The 25,734-nt window shown below is 36.5% G+C and overlaps 1 protein-coding gene across 3 annotated transcripts in view; it reads right to left on the bottom strand.

Moving 5' to 3' along the window:
• Window positions 1-161: 161 nt before the first annotated feature.
• Window positions 162-25,734, bottom strand: part of KLHDC10 (kelch domain containing 10) — a 56,067-nt gene continuing 30,494 nt past the window's right edge. For all 3 annotated transcript variants that reach the window (XM_063100049.1, XM_063100048.1, XM_063100050.1), the window contains 8 exons: window positions 14,584-14,805; window positions 12,973-13,127; window positions 11,551-11,699; window positions 9,862-9,946; window positions 8,774-8,840; window positions 8,202-8,249; window positions 6,082-6,221; window positions 162-5,415 (listed from right to left, as the gene is read on the bottom strand). In XM_063100049.1, coding sequence (XP_062956119.1) covers window positions 5,206-5,415; window positions 6,082-6,221; window positions 8,202-8,249; window positions 8,774-8,840; window positions 9,862-9,946; window positions 11,551-11,699; window positions 12,973-13,127; window positions 14,584-14,805 — 1,076 coding nt within the window. In that variant the 3' untranslated portion in view covers window positions 162-5,205. The remainder of the gene's footprint in view (window positions 5,416-6,081; window positions 6,222-8,201; window positions 8,250-8,773; window positions 8,841-9,861; window positions 9,947-11,550; window positions 11,700-12,972; window positions 13,128-14,583; window positions 14,806-25,734) is intronic.

Genomic DNA, 25,734 nt, shown 5'->3' on the forward strand with positions numbered 1-25,734 from the left:
TGGTGGTGGTGGTAAAGGGGGTGGTGGAGATGGGTGGGACTGATGCTTATATCATACAGGCGAGCTCACATACATAAATGACCATCAGACAATCAAGGTGGACTGATGCTTACATCATACAGGCCAGCTCACATACATAAATGACCATCAGACAATCAAGGTGGCCTTGAACCAAATAGATTTGGATAAGATTTATTGATCTGATTGTTTTAGAAAACCAACAGCAAAACACTGACAAGGTACATAAATACAGATTGAACATTTTAGGGTAAATTCACTATATTTCCTACCTGCTTGTAGGAAACCAGGTAAGGTGGAAAAGCTGTCCTGATCATATGGCATGCACACTGGACTGCAAAAGGACTTCCACAATATTTAACAGGACTGTGGCAAATAGCTTTAAAGTAAGGCAAGCGTTGTGCGTGGCCTAAGCATACCCTGTAGGAAGAGCAAAGCCCAGGCTCACCCCTCAAACACTGTGTTTCAGAGAGAGGCTTCCCTTTCTTGCCTAGGTTCTTCCAGTAAATTCATCATTGGCAGGTGCCTTTACAGGGAGATGCCTGTGCCCTCCCCCTGCGCAGACTGTGTACAAGGCTTTAGAGAAAGTTTGTGTTTGCTGATGCCTCCTTTGTATTCTAAATGTGTAACTACTAAAACGGCAATTACTACTGCTTGGTGAAATTGTTTGTTTCTCTGAAAACTACCTCTGACTCACCCCGTACACTGACTAGGCAGGGCCTTTAAAAAACTTCTAAAAAGTTTTTTTAAAAATTAAAAACATGAAAATTACACTAAAAAGATGGTACCACATTTGAAGCACAACTCAGAACTTTTGTTCATAACACCAGACTAGGGAAAAAGTCGCTTTCCACTGAGTCAAACCACCTTAGAAAGGAAACGCCATTGCTGGGCATGATCAGCAGCAACACACACAGAGGTCACAGAACTCTACCAAGCCTACCTCAGGCCCTGCCAGTGCTCCTAGAGTTCCAAGGTATCTGGGCAATCAAATCAATTTAAGCTAACAGTCACCAGTTTTTGGTGCTTATGATTATAGGACCATAAACCCTCATCCACCCTGGAGCCCAATGGCAGAAAAATGAAAAAAAAAAAAAAGAGAAAATGGTATTTTGTGCTACATCAGAACGCTACCAGGTAGACAATTCAGTAACCTGTGCCACTTTCTAAACATCTGTAAGACCACATAAAAACAAACTGGTTTTACAGAATATTAAGACCAAGATAGTCTTAGTGGGTAATTTGATTTTTTCTATATGCAAAACTATATGACTGGAAAAGCTATCTCCAAAGGAAGAAACAAGACTCCTGTATGATTAGAGGAAAAGCAAGTATCTGTCAAGAACCAAAGAAATCTGTTCAGATAATAAGATTTTCCCCTGCATCATACACAGCTTTTTCTTCCCACAGGTGCTAAGAGTTCTTTGGTGGTTATAGGAGAGACAACCTAGAACTCAGAGTAGGAGATTATGCTGAAGGGTGACATCTTAACTCAAGATTACCACCCATGGCTCCTAATTTTAGTGTTCAACGGTTGTCAGATTGACCAATTACAGCTAGCTGGGCTGCTTATATGTTCACCAGTTCCTAGCCCCTCCATGATTCCTTCTTTTCTAACTTCTCATTAGCCACATTCCTTTGAAAAGGAGTGCTTGTGGGAAAGGGGTAAGGAGGAAAGAGAAATGTAAATGAATCAACTGTTTGATAGAAAAGTTGAAACACTGATTATCTATGGATTTCAATGATCTGTGCTTTATTCTTGCTACTCTGGATAACCAAAGTTCACTGTTAACATACCTTTTGCTTTAAAATGTTCATTTGTTTATTGTTATACTTTTAAATCTAGCTATGTAAGGGGCCTGAATGGTTTAGAGCACATTTTTACATTACATCATTAGGGCCCTGAAAAAAGAAAATTCTGCCAATGGAAAGGGTGTTGTTAGGCCCCTGAAGAACAGTTAAAATTTCAATCTATTCTACGCCGGCCCGTGGCTCACTCGGTAGAGTGCGGTGCTGATAACACCAAGGCCACGGGTTCCGATCCTATATAGGGATGGCCGGTTTGCTCACTGGCTGAGCGTGGTGCTGAAAATTTCAATCTATTCTGTATCGCTTTATATTTTTTCCAGGATGTGGAAAACACTTTATTAAGTGAAGAAAGCATCACTTTCTTCTCTTAATAAAGTATTACATTCCCAGATAAATTAGTATATACATGGGAGAACTGATAGTATTAAATACTAGGTTTTAATTTTCTATTTAAGAAATTACTTACAGATGGACTTCTTTGTTCCTGGGCAAAGAAATGTAGAAAGACATGCGAACACGAGATAGTACAAAGACAACTGGGGAAAAAAAAAATCTCGACTCTAACATATTCAAGGAACAATAAGTCTCTAAGAATTGCAGTAAGAAATCATGGATTTGAAAATCCAGCTTTACCAAGAGTGGGCTTAAGCCAGCCAGTCACATCTGAAATTTTTGGCATAATTTGACTCTAAAGTAATGAGGTGGCTTCCCCAAGAAAGATACAAAAAAGTAGTCTACTTGCTTTATAGTCACACCCTATATATAATCTGTATATATCCATATGTGTTTCTATATATTGCACTTCAATTTACAGGACTGTAGTAAGATGGCTGGGAGTACCTCAGAGAGGAAGAGAAGCAGCAGGCATAAACTTTCCTAAATCAAGTAACAGTATCAGGAATTCAGAGTGCTGGTTATAGATATACTAAAATGCCTGGTGACCCCTTATATTAAATCCCAGTCTTCTACATTTAAGTCGTCATACCCACAGTCTCATTTGGCATCCAGAACATGTGCATATGTGTGGTTCTATAGCACTCAGGGCCAGTCACACTACATCATTTTCACTAGTGTTATATTAAAAGAAGTCACTTTAGATCAAGGATATGTACTTATGTTAAAATTTCACACACAGGTCTTTGATGTCAGGTCTCTAAAGTCTACCTCAAAGAAGACTACCCTCCAAAGGCTTAGAAAGGATGCTAGCAAGTGTGCATTGAACCAGACCGCATCTTTCTCCAGCTTTCTGATGTAGCAGAGCTAGAGACCCGCTTATTTCCTAAGGACCGTGGAAGTCTAAGCATAGAGGCTGAGCACTCAATATTTGTTCCCTATATAAATCCATAACAAAAATCCTTTCAGCATCCTAGACAGCATGATTTGTTTAATCTGGGGTATATTTTCACCAAATATCCAAAGACCAGGCTGGAGTCATGCAGCAAAGCTCTGTTTTGAACTAATGGAGCTACTCAGACTGACTTGCTCTGGAGAGAGCTCCCCAGAGGAGCAAGCCTAGCAGTGAGCGGTAAGAGGTTAAATGCCACAGAGACTGGTAATGGCGAGATGGGAGAGGGGCATGGGAACCCCTAGAGGAGTTTCCCCCTTTTCCTGCTTCTCACTCTCCAAAAAGGACCCAAATTCACAGATGAGTGGTTATTACAAGACTCTGCAAAATACAGTTTCCATGAACTCAACACGACATGGATGGGACATTATAATAAGGCCAAGAAGTTAGGAGTCCACGTCTAGGGGCCACGGTTTTCTCTTCTGCAGAACTGTACAATGGATGGTAACTTTTTAGCCATAACTCAAAGGTGATTTTAAATCCATACATAAGCTAAAGAGATCCCTTCTAAGATGAAGGAAAAAGAATAATTTTAAAAGCTAGGTGAAAAAGAGGCACTTAAAGGAAAAAATGTGTCCCAAATTTCCCATGTCTCCTGGTGAGAGGTGACCTGCAAGAAAATCCACAAGGAGCACTCCTGCCTGCATTCAGCACCTCGAGGACACCTATAGACTTCCAGATGCTCATGGCGAGTGACCTGCTCAACATCTCTAGCAGCCTGATGGCTAAACAAGTGACAATTTAGGTCATTTTTCTTTCTATAATTAACAACAAAACAAACCGGAACTAAAATCTCACATCAAAAAAGCAAATGATACTCAGTTTCATTCCTTCCTCATGCTAGTTTTTAAATGATACTGGTTCTTCAAGGAGGATGACCCCAGGACCTTTTATCCAATTACTAGACAATTACAGCACCATGCACATTAAAGCACACAGAAAAGGAGGCAACAAACTAAAGAAAAAATCATGGACCAACTGCCTGAGAAAATGGCAGACACACAGTCCAGAGATTAGAAAAGAAGCAGATTCTGAAAAAGAAATGGCCAATATGGAAGGCAAAGCTCACAGCCCAGCCAGAAGCCAAGCGAACAAACCCAGAAGGGCAGGCTCTTTCTGCCCTTCTCTTCTCTGGCCTCGCCCACCAGCATGTGTTTATGTCCCACAGCATTTACACTGCATATTTAAGGTCTGCAATTTCTCATGAAAAAGTCAAAGTGATACTTAAAACCATTAATAAGCACAGGAGAATTTCAAAACTGCCCAGAATGAAAAACTATGACTACTATAAGTTTCTTAATTTGAAACATTCTCAGTGCTATTATTTGTAAGAGCAACAGCAAAGAGCACGACCACAACACACACAGTAGTCTTCTGACAAGCCAACTCTAACCATTGCTGGCATAAGGATGAGAAAAGAAGTCACTAACCAAGAGTTGCTGAGTTGCTTAACTTTCCTCCAAAGACAAAGGATAGGTCTGGGTATCTATGCAGCAAGGTGTCAACCACTGCTGCCAGTAGATCCAGCTACTCAACTAGACACATCTTGAAAATACTAAGTTAAACACCTACGTTTAAGTATAACCTGCAAGATTCTCAAAGTTAGCCTTCTCATTCTATCCTCCTAACTTGTTGTTGCTGGATTTTCTTAACTTTTTATTTGTTGATGATACAGTTTAAATTTTAGCACATTGGCTGACATGGTCATATGTTCAGAATTCTTTTAAAACAACTTCATCTTATCTTGATAAACATTATTAAGGTACTTTTAGACTTTCCCTCACCTGTATCAAAAGAAGAGGGAGTATGTGTGTGTACTGAGGCAGGAGGGAGAGAAGCAAAGAAGGAAGTAATGGGAAAGTGAGATGTCCATAAACTTAAAAACCAATTTACAGAAAGGCATCTGATGTATTTTCTGAATAAGGCCTTGATCAGGGTAACCAATCCTCTTTGTAGCACATTCTACACTGCCCATAAATAAAGGAGTCTCTTTAAATTAACATTTCCAGTATCAATGAACAGTCCAGAAATCCTCATTTCAAGCGCTCGATGAGTCCCTGTGTAAGTCCAAGGTGCAGAAGCTGTGTTCGGGAGAGGTTGGCTAGGTTAGGGAAGGCCGCGAGCAGCTTCTCCCATGCCAGTTCCAGCAGGCTCGGTACCACCAGCCAGATCTTAAACAACGACCCAGTCCGTTTGTTTTCATGGATGTTCACCACTCCTCCATGAATGTACATGCAACCAGCCTATGAACAAACGGCAGTCAAAAAAGGACAAATTCAAATGGGAGAGAAACAGATACCAAGGCTGAAGATTCAGCCAAAAAAAAAAAAAATAGATTGTAGGCTGAATCAAGATGAGGTGAAACAAACAGAATTTCTCATTGATCGCAACACAGAGCAGAAATCAAGAGAGTTTAAATAATGAATGAGTTACTAAGGAAAAAAACCACAGATTTTTTTTTTTTACTTTAACAAACAACTTTACTTTCTATTAACTAATGTTAAACTAAGACTAAATTAAGTATCCCAAGTTCCAAACACAGGGAATATAAAGATGAAAATAAAGGTCTTTGTCATTGAGAAACTAGTGGGGTCTTCAGTAACATGGTATCATGGGAGTAAAACTATTCTGTCTTCCCAGGAAACACCTTTGATATCACTGTCAGGGACTGAATGCCAAGTGTAGCTTTTTTTTTTTTACATTTATGTTGTTCTTTTAAATTTGGGTATGATGGTTTTTTTCTTCCTCTTTTCTCAAAGGAAGTGCTAGCTTTGGAAGGAAGTTTTTAAAACATTCTTAATCCAAGGTTTGCCAATATCAGGATTTTATTTTATTTTTTGCTAATATCTCTAAAACAATTTCCTTATCATCTGCAACTATGTAAGGAAGATATGAAAATAAAAACTTACTGGTGTAACAGCTGCACAGTGAAAATAAACTGGCTCTGGCATAGTAGCTGGGAGCTTAACCCATTGAAAAGTCTGCAGATTCAACTTCCAGATATCTCCCAAGATCACTTCTCCATTATAGCCCCCACAAATAAACACATCTGTCAAGAAAAGAGAAAGCCAAGGTCTCACAAAGGAAAAGAGCCAAAGCTACAGCATGTTTTGTAGTAGATCACACAATTAGCTGACGAGGACCAGTTAAGTGTGTTGCGGCATAACACAGAAGACTTCAGCTATGCGGTCTCTTGTGCTGCTGCCTTGTCCCTCAGTAGAACAGGGACACTATGTCAGTGTCTTTACTGGGACTAAGGATACAAGCCTCTAAGGAGGCTTCATGTCAAGATTCTCAAATTCAAACACCTACAGGTTCCAGGCACAGAGAGTGAATGAGCAAGAGGGTCTAGGGAAAATAAACAGGAGGTCCAGGGAAAACAAATAGGAGAGCTCATGCTCTAAAAAGGTAATGGCCATGCAGCTCCAGCTGACTGATCCCATGGAGGAATTAAGGTTTGCAGTTGCCAGATTTTCCAATTTTTCATGAAAAGCTGGAAATCTGGATTTATTTTTATTTATTTATTTATTTTCAAAAGATGACCGGTAAGAGGATCTTAACCCTTGGCTTGGTGGTGTTAGCACCACGCTCAGCCAGTCAGCGAACCAGCCATCCCTATATAGGATCTGAACCCATGGCCTTGGTGTTATCATCCCGAGTGAGCCACGGGCTGGCCCTTCGATTTTATTTTAAATGAAACATTTTTTAAGTTTTGGCCACTAATTCAAAAAAGTTTAATACACATATGAGCCAAACAAAACATATCTGCAGGCCACCAGTTTGCAAACTTTTAATTAATGCCCTGGAAAGAACATACATTTATCTGCCCATAGACACAAATGTCCTCTATATAGACCTGAGGAGAAACACTCACTGCAATGTTCAGTTTGGGAGCAGAAAAGAGGATCTATAAGCTTTCTTCAGCCAAAAGAGGACAATCTGAAGCTCCATTTTATCTGTACAGTTCTTTGTCAGGAACAAAATTTTCCAAAATGAAAGGTGATTGTTTTTTGTTTTGTTTTTTGTAAAACCAGTTAGTTGTAACTAATTAGACAAACAAAGGCTATATGAACCTTCAAACTAAATGCCCAGAATTAAGGCCGAATTGCATTTGTATGCTGGTTGGCCTCAAAGAATCAAATGAATAAATGTCTTAATTCAGGTCTAGATCAAGTTTAAGACAGTACTTCATTAAACCGTAACATGCACTGGAAACTTTTTTGGCTAGGATTCAAGGAAATCTTTAAAGTACAGCTCCATTCTCAGAAAGGCAAAGCTGAACAATGCCACTGTCTATAAATCTTATCCAAAAAGCAGAAGCATAATAAAAAGTCCCTCTGTGCTAGAGATGGCAGAATAATCCCAGTTAAATCTGAACTAAGCTGCTAAAAGGATACAGGCTATCAAACTCATTTATACACACCTTCCTCCCAGAAAAAATTTACAGAGGTATATCTCAAACTATAAAATAAGCTGTAAATTAAAAGACAGGAAGGTTATCCAAAGAGGAGTCATTTATCATACTTAAATGAAGTGGCTGCTGCTGCTTTCTGACACCATACCATGCCTTTGTTGTAATATGCCAAAGAATGATCTGAGAGACTTCTATTTGGTATCAGAGAGAACAGAATAAACTTTATGAAATAACACTATGAAGGAATTATTACAATTTTAATACAATGTCTGCTGAGGTCTCCATTGTACAAGTGGTCATGACTATTAGTATCACCCCCATAACCACAGACACTTGTTGAGGTGAGTTGCTGAAATATCAGGCGGTACAATGAATGTTTATCACCAGTTTTTGAGTTCTCTTATAACTGAGGGAACCCAAACACCATACTAGTTTACATTATGAAAATTGCTGAGAGTGGCATAAATCTATGGATTTCCCTTTAAGTTTAAACTACGAGAAATAGACTCTTCCCAAAGTCAGGCACCTCTCTTGAGGAGCTATCATTAGGAAATAAGACATTCTCAGCAGATACAGTTACAGAAACGGAATCAAAACGTTATTTGGAATACTTACCATTTTTTATTTGAACACAACTGTGACACCTTCGAGCTGCAGGAAAACCTACCAAACATATAAACACAGAAATTCCGTCATTCATAAACTAGAACAACGCTGATATGACATAGTGAAAGACATACTATGAGTAACTCAAAACAATTCCTTTGTTACATTAAGAAAACATTGATTAGTCCTTCCAATCCTTCCTTATTTCAAGAGCCATCCAAAGTCTCATCATAGCTAAGGTACCATGGAAACAACGTGGGGTTGTGGGGACAGGGTTACTAGTGGTTTTCCCAAGCCCTTTTACCCACAAAGAGATAGGGAGATATTGATTCAAGCTCCTATTTGTTATCTCATCTATATTTCCCTACTTCTGCCACAGAATTCAACAATCCCCATAAAAAGTCTCTTTGCTCAATTGCTTAGAAGAAGAATTTGTTAAAGAATACATGTTATTTCTAATATCAATTCAACAGACACTTTACTTGCCATATAACTCAATAAAATTACTTTTTCCCTTCCAAAACAAGCAAAAGTATAAAATACATTTGTTAAAGATAAATGAATCAATACTTTTAATTTACCTATTTTTTCATGGGGTTTTGTTGCAATTTCCTCCCATGCATTTGTTTCAAGGTTGTATGCATGGATCTTGGAGAGAAAAAAAGAACATATATACACAGATAAATAACTAATTTTAGCTAGCCTGAAAAATGGATTTTTTAAAACAGACTATTTTTTAGAGCAGTTTTAGGTTCACAGCAAAATTTAGCAGAGGGTACAGAGATTTCCCATATGGAAAACTAGACTTTTAACAACAGCCTGTGCAAACATACATTCTTGCCTGAAAAGTCTTTCTTCTTTTCCTTTGCTTTCCCCTGATCTTTCCTAATTCTGATATATGGTAAAACATTAAATAAGGCAGTTGAAAATTAAGCACATATATGATTTCAATTTTCAAAATTCACAGAAAAACATGAAGAGAAGAGTTGGAATGAGAAGCAGAAGGGCACATGGTTCTTGGTTTTCTTCCACGTGCTGTTCTGCAACTTCTACACTTTCTATGATGAATATGTATCATTTTTATAACAGAAAAAAGCAAATGTTGGTAAGGAAACATGGGAATGCAGTTTTGACAAAACCTGAAAAAGGCCATTAAGGTTCCAAGGCAGACCAGGAGCTCTGTATCCTAATCTAGGTTTCCCCTGGGAAATATAACGATGACATTTTAGAAATGCCACAAGGATGGATGAATAAAAGCCCTTCAGAGCTCAGCTTTCTATAGTTAGTGATGTGCAGCCCTAAACACGCCTGTTCTTTTTACATACACAGCATTGGAGATGATCAGGATGTGATGTTCTAAGAATCCTGTTTCCAATTCTAATTAGTTGCTCTATTCAAGCTATTACACCTTCCTTTTAATCACCTTCCTCATCCAGCATAAGGGGATAATTTTCATAAAGTATTTTCAGTGGGTGATAAATGCAACTGTCAACTGGAAAGCATATCAGCACAGAGTTCAACCTTATAATATAAAGGGTAACTAACACAAAATAGGTGCTGATGAGGAACCTGCTCAAAAATGAAAATACCTAAAGTAACAGAATTATCCTGCTTAGTATGACACGTTTCTATCCTTCTCCTTCTCACTTTTTTTCTTTTAAAATAATACCTTGTTTAAGGAGTAAGCTGTCCAGGAAGTACCACCTCCCAAGATGTAAATCCTCTGCCCATCATGTGCAATTTCATGTCTGTATCTAAAAATATACAATAAATACATTTATAATTAAGTGAAAAATGATCTCCTCCTAAGATTTAGCTGCAAGATTTTTATTGCATCATTATTTTATAATAATAAATTATTGGAAATAATCTAAGTGTTTAACCATAATGAATTAGTTAAATGAATTATAGAATATGCAAATGAATTACTAGTAGAGAAATGAATTACTATGCAACCAATAAAAAAGCAGGCATACAGGACAGTTAATATATTGAGAACTTCTTTTCATGTCATTAACTAAAAAAAAAAATACACAAGATCAGATAGGCTATAATCTCATTAAAAATTTATAGATATACAAATATGCACAGAAAATAGCTATATGGATATAATCCAGAATATAAACCCTGGTTATCTCTGAGTTTAGATTTCATTTTTTATTTTCTTCATTTTGCTTATTTGTATTTTCTAGATTTTTCTTTTTCTTTTTTTTCTTTTTTGTATAAGGGGGGAATTTATTACAGAGTTTTTTAAAAAGTGGTATGCCTGTATTTAATTAGAGACCCTAGACTATGGGTTTTCAAATTAAGATACTTATTTGGCAGAGAATTATGCTATTTAGAACTGTATGTGAAACACCTACCAGAACTTTTATCCAGGCAGTCTAGCTAGAAGCTGAAACAATTTATGTCTATAAAGTGATTCAAAGAAGGCAACCATGTGAAAATGCTTTGAAAACTTAATCTATTTCCTCCTTCCCCTGAAGGCTCTGGTGCTGATAAAATAAATTACATCCAAATCATTCCAGTTACAGGCCATCTCCCAAGTCCTTCCACCATAGTTCTGGAATAATCAGCCCACTAACATACTACAATGAAGATAAAATCTCCCTTAGTGTCTATATTGCCATTTTGTTTAAAGGTAACAAAGAGACATTGGATTAGTCTAAACAGAATGAATAAAAATTTGTTTACTGTTTTTGCTTTTAAACTGGAGGGGGAAAAAAATCTCACGTTTTTCAGTGAGTTTAATTCTAAGGGGAGGCAACTGCTACGAGGGAAAAATGAAAGATCTAGGAGTTCTACTAGAAGGCAACTAGAGAAAACCATGTGATGTTTGAGTGTTTAACAGAGCACTTAAAATGAATGCCCTTTCCATCCATCCATCCACCAACCCAACCATCTTTCCATCCTTCCTGCCATCTAATCATCATTCACTGAGCACCACTATGGGCATGGCACCGTGCCCTGTACTGGGGATAAATCTGTGAGCAAATGAGCCAAAGAATCCTAATATGCAAGTTAAGAGAAATCAAAAGTAACTGGAAAGTAATTCTTTTGCCTATAATATGACATTTAATTACAATTGCTACCATTGGTTTCTTCAAAGTGATACCATCTCCCTAATGCAGAAAAACTGAAGTAAACAACATGAAAAAAATTCTATAATGGGGGAAATTCTAAAAATGGGGGAAATACCATTTCCTCACCAGAAGATCTTTCTTACTACTGACCTGGGATCTAATAGCCAGTTAGCTATTTTAATTATGGCCAAAGGGTTTTCTTCATATTATCAATGTTATAAAAGAGGTCAAATCTTAGCAAGAAAGAGTAAATATGCTTAACCCTAGAACCTCACCTCTCTTCTGGTAGATCACAGGATAGGTTGTTTGGTTTCAGTTGAGTCCACTCTCTGGTATTGAGATCTAATTTGTGTAGGTCTGTGCTGTAAATATAGCCGGTTGTTCCTCCAAACACATAAAGGGAGCCGTTGATGATGGCCATGGCCTGGACAACAAGGAAAGGTGAACAAGGCTGACTCATTAACACTTGATTAGAAAATGTACACTTACTAGATACCCCAAAATCAAGCTTTATGAAATTCTCTTGTAATTTTTAACCTTTTAAAATATCAGAGCCTCAAAGGACTAAATATTTTAGAGAGCCTGGAGATTATTTTTAGAAGCTGGAGAATAACTTTAGAAACGTAAAGCTTTGCTCCACTGGAAAGCGAGTTCTACCAACATAGGCAAAGGGTTAGCTGATCCTTAGGGGTCCTAGCCAACCAAAAAATTAATAGATATGGACATGAGCATTTCTACTGAAAGCTGCTTTTCTTTCTAAGCAGTCTGAAGAAAAATGCTCTCAAGAAGAAGCAGATATGAAAATAAGCCACCAGAATCCCTTAATAGGAAGTCGGGAGTTGACAAGTCCAAGGAACTGGACATTTTCCATCAGACTCTTCAATGTAAATTCAGCTACTGTTATGGCCACTTCTTAGAGTTTAAATGCCTCCTGTGGTGGGATACAGAGCTATCCAGCATGTGCCCCTTCAAAGGTGAAGCTCAGGAGCAGTTTATCAGTACTAATGCCAGATAGTTGAGAAAGAAGTCAAAGCTTGGTTGTTTTAAGCGTAGCCCATTACTCTCAAAGAGTCTCTGACATATGGTGGGCTGCTCCCTATCTTTCTAGATATAACTTTTCAAACCTAAGATTTGAAACACTGAAACCTAAACCAATATCTGTATAATCTATGTTTTAGCTCAGATCCGTGTGAAAGTCTCTTAACCACCTCCAGGGATCATCTACTTTAGTACATAGGCAAGAAGGCTCTTCAAAGAATCATATCACTCTAAAAATGACAGGACCTGGACCATACTGGAGTCCAATCTCTCACTGAGAGTAGGGCTTGGGCTGAAGATGAGGTTCTGACATTTAAAGAAACTTCCATACAGGTCTAGATAGATAATGACCCTTAACTGGATTAGAAACAAAGAGAAGGAAAAAAAGAAAAAGGGAACAGCAAACAACCAGATTTACAAATTATAATTTCACATCAGACTGAAAAATCAAATACTAACTACACTGAATTCATTTTCCATTTAAAAAATTTTGGTAGCTAATAACAAAAGTGATAACACCAAGGTCAAGGGTTCAGATCCCCTTACTGGCCAGCCACCAAAAAAAAATTTTTTGGTAGCAATATAAATATTCTGACATCATCCCCAGACTACAAAAATATGAACAAATACATCCACCATAACTGGCTGCAAACTGGTACCTGTCCATATATACGACTGGGTTTCTTTCCCCGACAGCTGAGTAGAGCCCATCGCTTGTACTTCACGTTACAGACATGGACATCATTGCCATTGCTCTCACCAAATGGGATGCCTGTACCTCCAAACACTAACAAGTTGTTTCCATGAAGCACAACTGGGGAAGGAGAAGCACAAATTCCATTTATGTATTGGCTGCCTGCAATGTGTCCCACATAAACCCAGAATATCTGAGAAACTCAAAAATGTCTGCTTTAATGCCCTCATAAGATAACCCAAACCACTAACATCTAAGTTCTGCAGAAAAAGGCCGAATTCACACTCTATGAACTATATCATATAGTTCATTGTTAGGTATACGACATGTATTCAGTACATATTTGTGGAATTCATTAAATACTGTGTACTGAATCATATGAACTGCAGAATACCACTGCTGCTCGAGAAAGTTCAAGCATGAAACAAAGCAGAGAAAAATGTATCATCTTTGCGTTAGCAAAGATACAGTGGGACTCAGGGTGAAGGGATTAAAGGATCATTCTGGTTTTGTCAGGGTAATGATCTCTACATTTTAAATTATGGTTTCTGTCATTTTAATCCTCTACCAGATAAAAATAAATACAACAGTATCCTGCAGGTATCTTTGGTGTTTTTCCTCTCTTTATCTCTTCTGTTCCTGCCACACACACTCACGCATTCTTTCTCTCTCTCAAAATAGTGCTACTGTATAATTTCAGTCCCCACCGCCCCCAGCCTTTTCTTTTAACCACTTCTTTAATTGATACAGAGCAATAGTCAACAGTATGGGCTCTCGAGCCAGTGAGAGCAGGGTTTAAATTCCAGTGTGACCTCAGGAAAGCTATTTAACCTCCTTAAATTAATCTTCAAAATAACTCTGTGAGGTAGGAATTATTATTATCTTCTCCATTTTTATAGATGATGAAACAGAGGTGGAGAGCAGTTTAAATAATTTGTAGAAGGTTTCCTAAAGTGAACCTTGCCAAGCTAGGATTCAATCCTAGGCAGTCTGGCTCCAGAGCCTCCACTCTTAGCCATTACCCTTAGGGACTCTCTAAAGCCTCAGTTTCCTCATTTGTACAATGGCAATTATTCTAGTACCTGCATCATAGGAACACTGTAAGGATTAAATAGATAATGTGTGTGAGGTATTTCGCTCAATAGCTATTGGCTTTGTTATAAACTCCATTTGTTTATCTTCTACTATTTTACCTAGCATATATATAATACTTAACGTTGAACCCTCTGAGATACTATTAATCCCATTTTACAGGTAAGGAAATTAAAACTAAAACTCCTCTGGGAAGCAAATGGTATATAGCTGGATTCAAACTCAGGACCTCAATGATTCTGAATCACTGTGCTGTACAAGGTTCTTCAAAAAGTTCATGGAATAACAGAATTACAAGAATAGTATGAATCTTTCCATGAACTTTCTGAAGTACCCTCATATTATTACCACAGTAAAAAGCCTATCCATTAACAGGGTTAAATCATATTACAGTATTATAAATTACTGACAAGGAACATGTAACATTGAACCTGGCCTCTCAGACATTTCATAAAGTCAAAAGTTCAGAACTGCTCTCACTCACGTGACATAGATGCCAACTCCCGGGGCATGTAGCCATCTGTGCCCATCTGGTGCCATACTCCTGTGGCAAAATGATACCTCCAAAGCTCCCTGAAGAGAGGATAGTCTTCATTATCTGGCCCTCCCGATTCATCATAATCTGGGTTATAACCTCCAAACACATATAGATTGGTATTATCTGCCACACAACGATGTCCACTTCGTGCTGGTGGAGGTCTGTGGCCTATGAGAAAAGAAGACAGTTTTCTACGGGTGTCCCACAAGATTAAAAGCACAAACAAAATTAAGTAACAACCATTTTAGCTTTAAAAGGGGATTAGGGAAGATTTATAACATAGATGTACTTTTTATTTGCATAGGTGATTTTATACATTCGCGCACACTACTTAAGATTTTAGGGAGCTAGTCTCCATTACCATTTCATATGACTATTTTCAGATTTTGATAACTGCAAAAAGACTTTTTCCAAGGGAGGCAAAATAGCATGACAAACTCAAGAAAATGGCTGACAACTTGGAATTTCCAGGAAAAGAAGAAGGAAGGGTTTAATAATCCAAAAGCTAACAGGACAAATTTTTCTAATTTTCCTAAGAGGAGAAATAAAAACATAGGCCAACTAAATTAAACTGTGAATATTAGAGAACTACATAAATATAATCACAAATGTGAATGAGTCGTGTATAAATAAAAATACACACACATAAAACCTATTATTTTTCCACACTATATAATTATACACTTAAAAAGAAAACTGGCTGTCAAGGAAGTATAGCAAAATTTAGGATATTTAAATACCATTCCAGATATTACAGCAGTTAATAAATAATATCCTTATATTTATCTCAAAGAACATCTTTCATCCTAATAAGAGCTTTACTAAGAAGAACTACTTCTACAATTTATATTTGAAAGCATTCTGAACTTTAAATTATGTCAACTAGTTCACTAAAAATTACTTCAAGGTTATTTTAGAGTTAAAAAAAAAAAAAAAAACTTTGTCATTTCTATTATCCTTACCATTTTTATACCAATCTATGTAAACTCTTGCATAGCTACAAAACCAAAGATGCTTAATCATATATTAGATGAAATGAGAAGCGACTATAGTAGTCTTTACCCTAAAGACATATCTATTTTTGTATGTTAGTAATAGATACTAGTATAATGTTAATTAATATTTACGACAATGCCAGATACCTAATTAACATCTGTTATACAAATAAACATTTATTACCAACCTAATTTAGGCCTTATATATAAATATATATATATATTTTTTAATCAAAATCCCATTTTCTAGGTATGCTTTTAAACAAGAACTGAAAAGAAATTTTGCACAAATCTTGAGCAAGTAAAAAACAAAACAAAAAAACAGTGAATTGCTAAGTCACTCAGTTCTAACCTGTCAGTCCTGTTTGAGAGTCTTTGATGGTTCCTTACTGTTCAAGTACCAAGTCTTCTGCCCAGCATTTCAGAGCCTTCACCCACTGGCCTCGTCCCTTCCCTCTCACACTCTCTACTGCTGGTTAAGTTGGTCTCTTTGCCTGGAAAGCCCAGAGTCCTTTCCTTATACCTTGCTTGGCCAAGTCTGCCCACCCTTTAATCCCTAGTTGTGGAAATGCCCCCAACTCTAGCCCATGCAGCCCTTTCTCATTAACAAAACCCTAGGGCCATCAAGTTCGGTACCATACTACTCACATATTAGGGTACACAGGCAAATTACAATCATTTAGTAAATTTACTACTGAGCTGTGATTAACCTTGGATGAAGAACTCCATTTCTCTTTCTATGACTCTTGAAAGACAGAACATGGGGTATGGAAGAAAAAGCAAGGGCACGCATAAGTATCTAGGTTTGAATTCAGGTTCTTTCTAACCTTGAGCAAGTCACTGACCCTCACTGAATCTCTCAGCTCCCGCATCTGTACATGGGAATATTATTACTGTACCTCACAGATTTATTACATTTATTATGTTAAAATATAACTGTTTCTTTCCAGGAGGCTGTGAGCTATTTGAGGAAAGAGGAATGTATTTGTATTCACCTTTCTATAACCAAGCCTAGGCCACACAGAAAACACTGAAGAAAGGTAAGAATCAACTAATTCATCATTTAATTTTTCTCTACTCGTTTCATCAGTTCTTTTTTCTTCTCCAAATAGATTATAAGCTCCTCAAGGGCAAAGATTATCTATAATAATTATCCTGTATCACCTGCAACACCTAAAACAATTGGAGATATGTAAGAGGTACTAAAAGTTTTGTTGACTTTAACTTCAGGTCAAAGTAAACAGTGACAGAGATGATCACAACAGTGTCCAACTCTCAGTGGTTTCGGTATGATTACAGTTAAGAGATATATGACTTAGGGGACAGGTGTTGGATTATTCAGTGGTCTTCTCAAGATGCAAATGCTTCTTTCTAAGAATTAGCAAGACAAATATAAAGAAAAAAAGAAACAGAGTTGCTACAGTCAACAGTCAGAAACTCTAAGGATCTCTATAATGTCATTTGCTGTATTACCTGGTGCCAACAGATAATTTTTAAAACTGTTTTTGGGCAAATATGAAAAGAAAAACAGTTTATTCTAGGATTTTTACTAAATGGCTGTACAGTAGGGAAGGTGTTCTGTTTTAAGTTTACTGCCACCTATTTCTGTGACAAACATAACTCACTCACATGAATCGCATGTTGAAGAATTAGTGAAACGATGGTTTTATATTTATCCATTCATTCATTAAACCAAAAATATTATTGGACACCAGCTATGTACCATGCACTGTGCTAGGTGCTTAGAATACAATTATAAAACAATTACTATTTCTGTCCCCTAGAGCTTACAGTCTAGCCCTGCACTGTCCAATGCAGCAGCCACTAGCCACATATGGCTATAGAGCACTTGAAATGTGGCTAGTCCAAACCGAGATATGCTTTAAATGTAAGATACCGACTGGATTTCAAAGACTGAGTACCCCCAAAAGAATGTAAAATTAATATTTTTATATTGACTATATGTTAAAATGATTTTTTAATATACAGGGTTAAATAAGAATTTTAAAATTAATGTCACCTATTTTTTTTTTTTAATGTGGCTACTAGGAAATTTTAAATTTTGTGGCTCATAATATTTCTATCAGACAGTGCCAGCCGCTAGCCCAACTGCTGGCTTCTTTTAATAATTTCATGATCTATGGAAATTAAACTGTTGGATAAACAGCATCTGATTAATGTTTGATAAATAGTAAACATTCTATCAAGCAGTCTTACGGCTGGGACTAAAGAGGCAACTCCTCTTTCTCTCTAGTAAGTTACTACAGATTTCTTTCTCATATTTACAGCCCAAGAGCAACTAACATATTAGAAAGCCATTTCATTTTGAATAAATCATGGGAATTTGTCAAAGCTAATGCCATGAAGTCTAAGCATTAATTTTCAGTATGTGGAGTATAGCATATGTTCCTCAACCTTGACAAAAATGAAATTGAGTTTTAGGGTCTAAAGTAGCTCTCTGAATCCTCTCCCAAATTCTCTATGTGCAAATCCTATTTTTCTAAAAATTACTTGCTGCTCATTAAATCACCCATAGAACTGGGTCACCTGATCAGGAACTCCCATTAGAAAATGCAGAAGTAAAAAAGTAAAACTAAAGTTGTATGCAGAGGTAAACTGTGACTATCCAGAAGGGAACCTGCAGCTAAGGGACTGTGTACCGGTGATGTCTGACCCATCTTCCATGTCACAAGCACTTGTTCTACCCCAGGGAGTAAGCAGGAGCTTATAGTAACCAGGGAAATGGGTTTAAGTTCTAGCCCAAAGGCAGAAAGAAGATAATATGACAGATGATTAGATTGTTTCCAATGTTTTCACTATTACAAACAATATTGTAACAAAGCTTCCGCTACATATATTCATATGTAAATGTATGAGTATTTCTGCAAGTAGAATTTCTGGGTCAAAGGCATATGCATTTAAAATTGTTACAGATACAAAGTTGTTATAGGGCCATATTGCTCTTCAGAAAGACTGGACAATTCATACTCCCAGCAGTGTGAAAGTGCCTATTTCTCCAGGCCCACTTTAACCTCTTCATTTGTGCCAATCTCATGGGTACAAATTGGGATCAGGTTAAGTTGCATTTCCCTGACTTTACTAGATCACATGTTCACTGGCCCATTTGTTTTTCTTCCTTTGGGAATTGTCTCATATTCTTCGTCCACTTTCTCTATTAGGTTGTCTTCTCACAGATTCGTAGAAAGTCTTTATTTCATTCCTTCTTGTCTTTTAATTTTGTTTATGGTATCTTTTCACATTCAGAGGTTTTCATATAACTGAATCTCTCAATCTTTTCTTTTATGGCTCCTTTGCTTTGTATGTCCTTTATTTCTGCATCATTGTAAGTTTTTTTGTTTTTGTTTTGTTTTGTTTTGTTTTTGGCAGCTGGACAGTATTAGATCCGAACCCATGATTTTAGTGTTATAAGGCTGCATCATCATAAAAGTATTAAAATACTCTCTTTTATTTCTAATATTTTCATAGTTTTGCTTTTTATATTCAGAATTTGAATACATCCAGAACTGACTTTTGTGTATTATATGAGGCAGGGTTCTAATTTTCCCCCCCCAAAATGGATAGGCTACTGTCCCCAAACCACTTAAGGAAAGTGCTCCCTTCTACACTTATTTGAAATGCCACCACAATTATATACTACACATGTTCTAGAATTAAGAAAATCCCAATATTCACGTCTAAGCACCTTGGACACAAAATCTATAAATTATATATAAATATAAAGCAACATCACAGAATCTTAAGTGTAAAGGCTTGCAAATAAAGTAACACATAACATTTATTGCTTAGTAAGTCTGTTACTTATAAGATGTAGCCACCTCCAGATGTGCTATTGAACATTTGGGATGATGCCATTTAAAAAAAAATAAACATAAAATTTTTATGTTAAAGTATTAACTAGTTATAAATTTCAAATAACCTAAAGGACAAATCAGTTTAACTGGTCGCTGCTTTCAAAATATAAAGCCCAATATTAGCTGTACCTGAAAAGACAGCTGGAAGCCTGGACAGGAAAGCCAAGGAAATCTCTGACCCCCACCCCAACAAGCAAACAGAACTTCTTACTATTCCCTGGGCTCAAGCTGCTCAGGCCAAAGCAATCCATTCACCCTATCCCACAATATTACTTGTTGGTTATGTAAGCATCTCCTACCACAGGGATTCCATACCCTGTATGAGATGAATATGTAAAGATCTGTTGGCTTTTTAGGACACAGTCACCTTAGCATCTAGGGTAGTAGCAACAAAAGAAACTTGCTTTGGCAGACTGTTTACCATGAGTTAGTTTCAAGTGCTGAGAAAAGCATAGTTAAGATAGCTGTCACATCTAGTAATGCATCCTTACTAAAATATTGCATATAGATATCAGCTTCTGGGCTCTATTCCTGTCCCATTAGAATGGACTGTCTGTCTATTCCTAGTCCATTACCACACTGTTTTCATTACTATTGAAAGTGTCTTTCAATATCTAGTAGTACAAATACCCCTTTGTGTCCTTCTTTTTCAAAAACTTCTTAGCTATTTTTCTCCATTTACTCTTAAAGTGAATTTTAGAATCAGTTTGTTAAATCTATAAAAAGTTACTTGGACAGATAGCGTCTTATCTAGGTGATCAAAGTTAACATCACTAATAATGGGACAAACCAATCAATGTGTACAATTATTTGAACACAATATTTCTTAGTGGTAGTCCTGCCCAAAATGAATAAGCTGAATGTAATCATGAAGAAACATGGGATAAACCCAACTAAGGGACATTCTACAATACAACTAGTCTGTACTGTTCTAAAATATCAATGTCAAAAAAGACAAAGACAGGTTGAGAAACTGTTTTAGACTAAAGGAGACTAAAGATACATGACAAAAGAAAGTAACACATGATCTAGGATTTTCTTTTGCTATAAAAGACATTATTAGGATAACTGGCAAAATCTGAAATAAGGTCTGTAACTTAGATACTAGTGTTAATTTTATCCCTTATTGTGTTGTGTTAATTTTTTTTTTTGTTACATGTTCTTCAGTTATGTAAAAGAATGTCTTTGCTTTTCACGAACAGACACTGAAGTATTTAGATGTGAAAGGGCATCATATCTGCAACTTGCTTGCAAATGGTTAAAACAGCAAAACAATATATATGCACATGTCTGTGTATATATGAATTACATATGGGGGGAACCGGCAGAAGATAGCGAGCAGGATAAAGCAAATAAGATAAAATGTTAACATTCGGGGAATCTGAGTGACGGATACAGAATTTTTTACCACTGCAATTTTTCTGTAAATCTGAAATTATGTCAAAATAAAAACTGAATTATAAAAAAGTCTGTTGTGAGTTTTACTTGGGAAAACCCATGAAGGAACATAATCTTTAGCCATTTATTCTTATCTTTTTTGATATCTAGCAGTATAGTTTCATTGGGTGTTTTTGGTTTTTATTTCTAAGTACGTTATAAATTTCCATACAATTGTGAAAAGATCTCTCTTTATTTTCTAATTGGTTGTTGTTAATAAGTGGAAAAGTGATTTATCTTTGCAAGTTTAAATTTTATCCAGCCAACTTTCTGAACTGTAGTATTAATTACCTTGAATTTTATAGGTAGACTATCAGATCATCTGCTATTAATGACAAATTTCAGCTCTTTCTTTCTAATATATGTACCCCCCCCCCACCTCCCCAGGTCTTCTATTGTGTTGGCTGAAAACTCCAGAACTAGATTGAATAGTAGAGATGACAGTGGGCATCTTTGTGTCTTCTTTTTTACTTTAATGAGAACACTGGTAAGGTTTCACCATTATGTATGATGTTTGTTATTAGTTTCTTGTAGATATTCTATCAATAAAATTAATTTTCTTCTATCCCTGGATACCTAAGAATTTTTTTTCCTTACCAGGAATGGGTATGGTTTTTTAAAAATAAAATTTGTGTTGAAATGTAATACACAGAAAAATGAATATATATCATAAGGGTACAGCTTAATGCATTTTAACAAAATGAACACAGTATCAAATTTTATTAAATGCTTTTTTTGATATCAGGAAAATCACACCTTTTCCTTTAATCTATTAAAGTAGTAAACTACTTTAGTGTGTTTTCCACAGATAAACCCCATTTGATTTTCTTTTCATTTTTAGATTTATCCCTGCCATCTTATACATTTTCATTTACCATTATCTCTTGTCTCATTTGTCCACTTTTCTAATTTTACTGAAATAATCAAGCATCTTTTTTTCTTTCCTTTTTTCTTGGGAAGATCTACATCCTATTATCTCTATTACTTTCTAAAAAACAAAAAAATTTTATTTTTCTAACAATATTAAGAATAATGAGTCTGGAAAGAAACTTGCCTATTAATGGTGGTTACCTCTGGAAAGAGGAATGAGTTTAGGAAGCTATGAAGCAGGGCCTGTGCTTTTTAAATTTCACTCCTTTTATTGTGAAATTTGACACATGCATAGGAGTGTACATAAATATAAATTTAGAGTTTAACAATTAAAAAGGGAACATGTAACCATCACCCAGGTCAAGAAACAGAATATTGCCAATGCCCAGAAGCCCTTGCCTGCCCTTCTTGATCACACACCCTCCAAGTTACCCTCTCCACTTCTAGAGGTAACCTAAAACCTGCTATCTTTTTATAGCTTTTTAGTATACCTAGGTATGTATCTCTAAACGCTATTGTTTATTTTTGCTAGTTTTGAAGAGTACTGGAATAGAATGGTAAAGTACGTATTCTTTCTGGGCTCTTTCATTCACAATTATGTTTCTGAGATTCACCCATGGTGTTGGGGTTCGAGGGGTGGTCTGCTCATTTCTACTGCCAAATACTATTTCTTTGTATTAATATATACCACACTTTATTTATCAAGTCTAAGTTGTATGAACAGACTTTTGGGTTGTTTTAAATCTGTGGCTCTTAATGTTGCCATAAGCATTTTTGAACATGTTTTCAGGTACATAGGGGCCTACATACATTTCTGTTGGCTATAAATCTAGAAATGAAATTTCTGAGTATGGGAACGTATAGGAATCTTTACCTTTATGACATAAAGTCAAAATGTTTTTCAAAATGGTTGTACCAATTTACAAACCTACCAGCAACATGTGAGAATTCCTGTTGTTCCACAGTCTTGTCAATACTTGGAATTGTCATTATCAGTCTTTTTAATTTAGCAATTCTTATGGGTTTGTAAACCTATCTTTTTTAAAAATGCATTTCTCTTATTAGCAATGAAGTTGAGCAGGTTTTCATGTTTATTGGTCATATGAATTTGGGAAATGCCTGCTCAAGCTTCATATACATTTCTTCTATTGAGATGTCTTTTTTTTTTTTTTTAACTGATTTGTACAAATTTGTTATATTTGCTTGCAATAAGGACCTTCACTTTTCACCCTATGCATTTCTATATTATTGAAATTTTTCTTTTAATAAGTAGATATTACACCTGTAAATTTTAAAACAAAGAATTACAACCTTTTGCACTACTCCCAATTTGTTTAATTTCAGTTACAGAATGTTTTATACACACACACACACACACACACACAAAGACACTCTTACATTTTTTCTCTACAGTTTTAGATATCTCTTAACAATCATATTAGGTTTCATGATCCCTTTATTTAGATACTACTCTAAGTTTTATTTTTTATTTATTTTTTTTAAGATGACCGGTAAGGGGATCTTAACCCTTGACTTGGTGTTGTCAGCACCAGGCTCTGCCAGTGAGCCAACCGGCCATCCCTATATAGGATCCAAACGCGTGGCCTTGGTGTTATCAGCACTGCACTCTCCTGAGTGAGCCATGGGCCGGCCCTCAATTCTAAGTTTTACTTAGAGTTTTTTGCACACTACTGCTTCTTATATCCAAATCTTCCTTTTTTTTTGGATTTTTCATTTTACTAGAAATACCTCCTCCTCAAGTAATTTTCTCAAAATAGATATATGTTGTAAACTTTCAGAGTTATTTATTTTGACCTCCCATTTATACTCTGGTTAGACCGGGTACAGAATTCTGTCTTCAAGATAATTTTCCTCGGAACACTGAGATACTTAGCTTCTAGCAAACCATGTTGCAGGTGAGAAATCCATGCCAGTCTGATTCTCAGTCTTGTGTCCTTCCATGTAACTTGTTTTCTACCCCTGGGATCATAAGTAGTAGTTCAGTAACGTATAAGAAGGTGCTTTTTGTTGGTTTTTGCATTTTTCTTGCTTGTTCCTTGATGTGCCGTTTATACTTAAAAACTCAGAGTCTTTCTTCATATAGGGAAATATTCTTTACTTGTTTACTCTGTCCCTTCCACTGTCTGACCTTTTCTTCTGTAACTCCCATAATATGGACACTGGATCACTTAAATCTATCCTCAAAGTATGAATTTTCCTCATGTACTTTCCTATCTGTTGTTCTTCTTACTTTATGGTCTGCATATGTCCTCTACTTTATTTCCATGAGAAATAACTGCTCTTAAGCCTATTATTTAATCCTCCAACTGAATTTTTATTTTGGCAATCAATTCTTCAGTATAGAACTAACTACTGTAATTCGTTAATCATTACTTTTTATCCATGGCAGCTCGTTTTTTATTTATAGATCAAATTCACTCTTGGCTCTGTGAGAATACCTCCTGTGATCACAACTTCCTAAAGTTCTATTCTGCATCCTCATTATCCCCGTTTCCACACCAGAAGCTGTTTTATCTGTTCATCTTAGTCACCCTCTTTCAAGTCTAGTTTTCCTCAACTGTCCAGTGAGCCTTGATCATCTATTCATATTAATAAATAAAGGACTACATTGGTTAGAAATGTGCATTTCCTCAGTAGTTGTATTAACCTGTCTCCAAAACCTCCAAATGGGAAGCCTGACTGTGGGTCTCTGCAAGTTTTAAGTGGTACACTGATAGACAGGTTTCCCTTTAGAAGTGGAAAAAAAGAAAGCAGTTTTACCTTATTATTGCCAAAATAAGGCAGGCTGTATTTTGATCGTATGGTCCTTTAATGTATGCCAGTCCTTGACAGAGCTCCTTTTTTTTTTCCTCCCCTCATTCCACCCTCCTCACCCAATCTACTGTGGAGGTCCATTACCTGAGGCTCTGCACCCAGTCTATTGTGGAGGTCTATTACCTAAGGCTCTGCACCCAGTCTATTGTGGAGGTCCATTACCTAAGGCCCTGCTTTGTCCACTCTTTCTCCAATCCCAGTTAATGCTCACAATGTCTGCCCAACTGTCCCCAAAGCAAACCCTCTACTTTGCTTGAAAAGCTGTTCTCACAGCTTTATCCTGGAAACTAATGCCATTGCTAAAGTTCGTTAGATAAGAGAATGAAGAGGAGTAGGGGAAGTAACTGTTTTGAAGGCAGTTCTTTAATTATTTGCCCTGATGTCTCACCCTCCCCCCAAACCTGCTCTCTCCTTCCTATACTTGCTGACTCTAAACTTAGAGTTTCAGGAACATGCCTGCTAAGAACTTCTCTGACTTAAGGAGTATGTATTTGGGGCTGCGTTTTATTCTGTGCTGGTTTCCCAATCAACAGCTTTCTATCACCCTGAAATTCTTCAAAATTTCTGGTATTACAACAATAACAATAATAACAGCAGCTAACATTAATTCAACATTTGCTGAATGTAAAAAACTCTAAGTGCTTAGCACATATTTTTTCTCATGAGCTTCACAATAACTCTAGGAGACAGGTACTATTATCATCATTCTAATTTCATAGATGAGAAAACAGGTAAAAAGAAGAATAAGGAACTTGCCCAAGGTCACACAGTTGGTAAATGGCAGAGCCTGGATTCAGACACAGGGAATCTGGCTTCAAAGCCTCCCTTTTCTGTTTTTTAATGTAATTATGATTTCTTTGTCTTATGTTTGCTTTGTCATTTTCAATGATATGTGAGAAATAGGGGAAGGTAAATGGGTGCATTCAGTTCATAATTTTATAATAGAAACCTGTGCACCACACTTTCCATTGGTAGAAATACTTTTTAGAGAAGATGCAGGATCTAGTGAAGGAATCTACTGACAGAAAATATGCCCATGAAACTGTCTTCAATCAGAATCAACAGAGGTAATGTAAAGGATTCCTAAA

Source organism: Cynocephalus volans, chromosome 6, assembly GCF_027409185.1.
Source record: "Cynocephalus volans isolate mCynVol1 chromosome 6, mCynVol1.pri, whole genome shotgun sequence".
Lineage (NCBI taxonomy): Eukaryota > Metazoa > Chordata > Mammalia > Dermoptera > Cynocephalidae > Cynocephalus > Cynocephalus volans.